The following is a 3,584-nucleotide window of genomic DNA, read 5'->3' on the forward strand; positions in this document are numbered from 1 at the left end:
GTCCGTGCCCGCAATTACAATTTTCCCTTTGAGTCGCCGGACAAAACCGACCTTTCACGTGACGTTATTATGTTGCCGTGTGCGTGTTTGCGCGCGTGTCGGTGTCCCGGTGTAATTCTAGAAACAAAAACTTTCACGAGTCGCGACGGGGGCCAGGGGCGACGTCGCGAAATTTAATACAGCCCCCCTCCCCCTCCCCCTCTCGTTCGCCGCGATTTAAATTGCACGTTACGGCAACGCTTAATTAAACTCGATACTTCGTTGCGGTGTGGCGCGCAGTTACTACCGTATGCATGCAAATGCCATCAATTAGCCCGACGGTCTATTTCCGTTCGCGGAGCGATTCGCGGGCGATCATTAGCGAGCGCAGCAGCAACATTTCGCTGCTGTTGCTGTTTGATGTGCGCGCACGCACTCCTGATTATTGCTGCGACGCGGGTGTCGTTGTGCGAACAAACGACGTTACGCAGTCGCTTACGCGATATCGTCCGCCTCATTATTCGCCTGTTCTCTTGCCCTGTCCTCCCCCCCCCCTCCTCCCAATAATTTTTCCCCTATTCGCCCGGCGGGGCTCGAGCGAGAGATCGACTCACCTGTACATGATGTAGCTGCGCAAGTTGACGGTGCTGCAGCGGATTCGGCGGCGGCGTGCTCGGCGAGCTGACGACCTGAACGGTCCCGTGCTGCTGCAGGTACGGTTCCAGGAAGACATCGCTCCTGCAACACGAGATAGAAGGGGGGGGGGGGCGAGAGTTAATAAAAGTCGCACGTGCAATGCGCGCGGTGGCGCGCCTTCGAGGAAAGAAATTCACCCTCGCCGCGTCCCCCTCGCGTCAATTAGATATCGGCCGGGCGGGTTTACGAGACGGGTTTTACGACGCGGCGCGGCCGCCGTTACGCAAATGCGGCACGCCGCTGGTTTTCCCACGCGAGAAGGCGCCCACACGCGCCCCGATAATGCACCGCCCGGTGCACGCGATCAATCGTCGCGACCCGCCCGATCTGCAACCGCGATCGCGTAGCTGCAACTGGGTCGCGCGCGAATTCGCTCCGAGTTAGGCTGGATTCGCGCTATCCGTATCAGGGGGGGGGGGCGAGGGGGGAAGGGTCGAAATTCTCTCCTGCTTTCGTACACACGGCAGAGGTAAGACGACGACTTGACCAGTTTTTCTAAGTTAATTAATAAATAACGAGTCGGTGCGGAACTCATTGGAAGCTTATTAGACTGATTGAATAATAATGTTTTCTTGTATCCTGTTAATTTTCAATTTCGATTTCCGTCTTTAATTTCCTCCGGCTTTTGACTGTGAGACCACATTTCGGATTTCGACGGAAGATTACCGCGACGTTAAAAATTAATACGCGGATATTATATGCGAATTTCGAGATTATTGACAGTTTTCGAGGATATACCCGCGGGAAATTTATAATTCATAGTGATGTCCGTGGTATCATATATACACGTACCACATGTATACATGATTAAATATTTATATACTATTTTCTGTATTATATATGCACCTCTGTTAGCTCAACCGACGTATAAATAAAGCATTAATAGAAGAATAAGAAAAAATAATAATATCGCCATGTTTGCGATATTGCGTATATATATCTTAATTTATCTTAATTTCGCGCTTAAAATTAAAACTGATCACTTAGATAATTAAGTAAAATTATAAGAATGTATTTGGTATTTTCAATAAATAATAAACTTATAACTCGTTGATATCGCTATTAAAAATCTGGCGTTCTACGGACAGTCAACTACCTTAAGGGTAATTTTCACCGATCTCCGATTGAATTAACTGATAACTTAAAATTGCTGTCAGTCAAGCGTTACCTGCTCTATCTAGCTAACACAGACAAAAGTGATTAACTTCTCGATTATTTCGTAGAACACTGCACGTTGCGGAGCAGAAAATTGGTATCGGCAATTCTTATTATTATTCATCGATTCATTTTGAAATCAGAGTTTATCGAGAGCTATTTTAAGCATTGAGAAATATTGCCGACGGATTCGACGATTGACGGGGAGGCTTCGCCCGCTTCATCGTCCACACGGATGGCGTAAATCCAGCCTTAGCGAAAGAGAGAACGTCGATTTCGCGTTCCCTGTCTAATCGCAGAATCTTTTATTCCTTTAATTCCTTTTCGACCGCGACAGGCCGACCGGTGGACACCCTCGAGCGGATGGGAGGATGGAAATGCCGGTTTTTCCGTCTAATTTAACCCGAAAGCCCGGAAGTCGTGTGGATGCGGGCACGAGAGTGCGCGCGCATTTCTTACGCTCTCGAAGGTTGAAAGGCACCCGTGAAAGAACCGACGGACAAAGCCCGCCGGTGGTCCCCACCCGGCTCGCGCGACACTCGGTATACGAGTCGGTATACGAGAGAGAGAGTTCTCGTTATTAGGGGGCAAGGGAAAATTGCCAAGGGAAAATGCAGAAGTTCAGCGAGACGAGATCGCGCACACTCGGGCCGACTTGGTGCTCTCGAGAGATTTGATTGATATTACGCGCTGACGCCCGCTGTTTGGCTTCTTATGGCTGGCTTGTTTGTCAATTACGATTAAATAATTCACGCGAGTGGCGCAAGAATTATATTAACATTGATCAGAGAGCACAAGGAGTATCGGGGTGCCTATTTCAGGTCGATTTCTTTTCGACCGCACGTAACTTATCAGCTGTATGAGAGGAATGTTAAATAAGTCGTAAGCAAGAAGTTATAATAACTAAGAAAGAAATACGATGCGAGCTCCTCTTGTATTTTCAATTTTCTCCTGTTTTCTTTTTGGTTACTAACGGTTTTTGATTTATTGTTGGCTTTTTGTCACTGATCGCTATGCTTTTATTCAATTTCTTTTCTGTCAGCTTTTGTAATTCTACGAGCGGCGTAAACACGCCGGACTGCGTGAATCGATTTCATTTTTCTATATGCGTGCGATAGCACACAATGCGCGCTACGTGCGCATCATTACACGCGACACTTGCTTGATTTGTGACAAGAACAATTTGTAACTATTGGGAACATTGGTCCTTCCGGCAAATTGACAAAATGTCATTTTCACGTTCCGTCATTCCGTCATTAAATTACATAAGAGCCAGTCTGATGTTCGGGGAAGGTGATGCCACGAGACTCGAAATCTGCGATGCAAACACACTTCACGAATATTTCATCACTTTTCTTTCACTCACGGATACGCGCTTATTTTATACCGATTGAACAATTTACACGAACCGCCTAAGAAATATGATTGCGAAACTGATTAAAATTAAGGATGACATTGCATTGCAAAATTGTGATGCGCAGAATTCGCATGTACAAAAAGTACACGATACATTCAATAACATAATACAATGCAAAGCTTTTTTACACCTTTACTTTATACGCAGAGTGAGACAGCAGACCGCGTCAGTCAGTTTCATTCTCCTATATATATATATGTGTGTTGTGTATGTGTGTACATATGAAAAGGAGGAGAAGCAAAAGACGAGGAAAAATCAAATTGACCCGACGTGAGTGCTTATCGGTTAAACTAGAGATGACAATGGCACGGGCGGCGGGAAGGGAGAGCGGGGGGGG

The 3,584-nt window shown here is 46.7% G+C and overlaps 1 protein-coding gene across 11 annotated transcripts in view; it reads right to left on the minus strand.

The window, feature by feature from the left end:
* Nucleotides 1-3,584, minus strand: part of LOC106748325 (protein sprint) — a 165,551-nt gene that overhangs the window by 18,906 nt on the left and 143,061 nt on the right. For all 11 annotated transcript variants that reach the window (XM_014626729.1, XM_014626730.1, XM_014626731.1 and 8 more), the window contains one exon: nucleotides 594-717. In XM_014626729.1, coding sequence (XP_014482215.1) covers nucleotides 594-717 — 124 coding nt within the window. The remainder of the gene's footprint in view (nucleotides 1-593; nucleotides 718-3,584) is intronic.

This window comes from Dinoponera quadriceps, unplaced genomic scaffold (assembly GCF_001313825.1).
Source record: "Dinoponera quadriceps isolate SergipeBrazil2010 unplaced genomic scaffold, ASM131382v1 scaffold2723, whole genome shotgun sequence".
Taxonomy (NCBI): domain Eukaryota; kingdom Metazoa; phylum Arthropoda; class Insecta; order Hymenoptera; family Formicidae; genus Dinoponera; species Dinoponera quadriceps.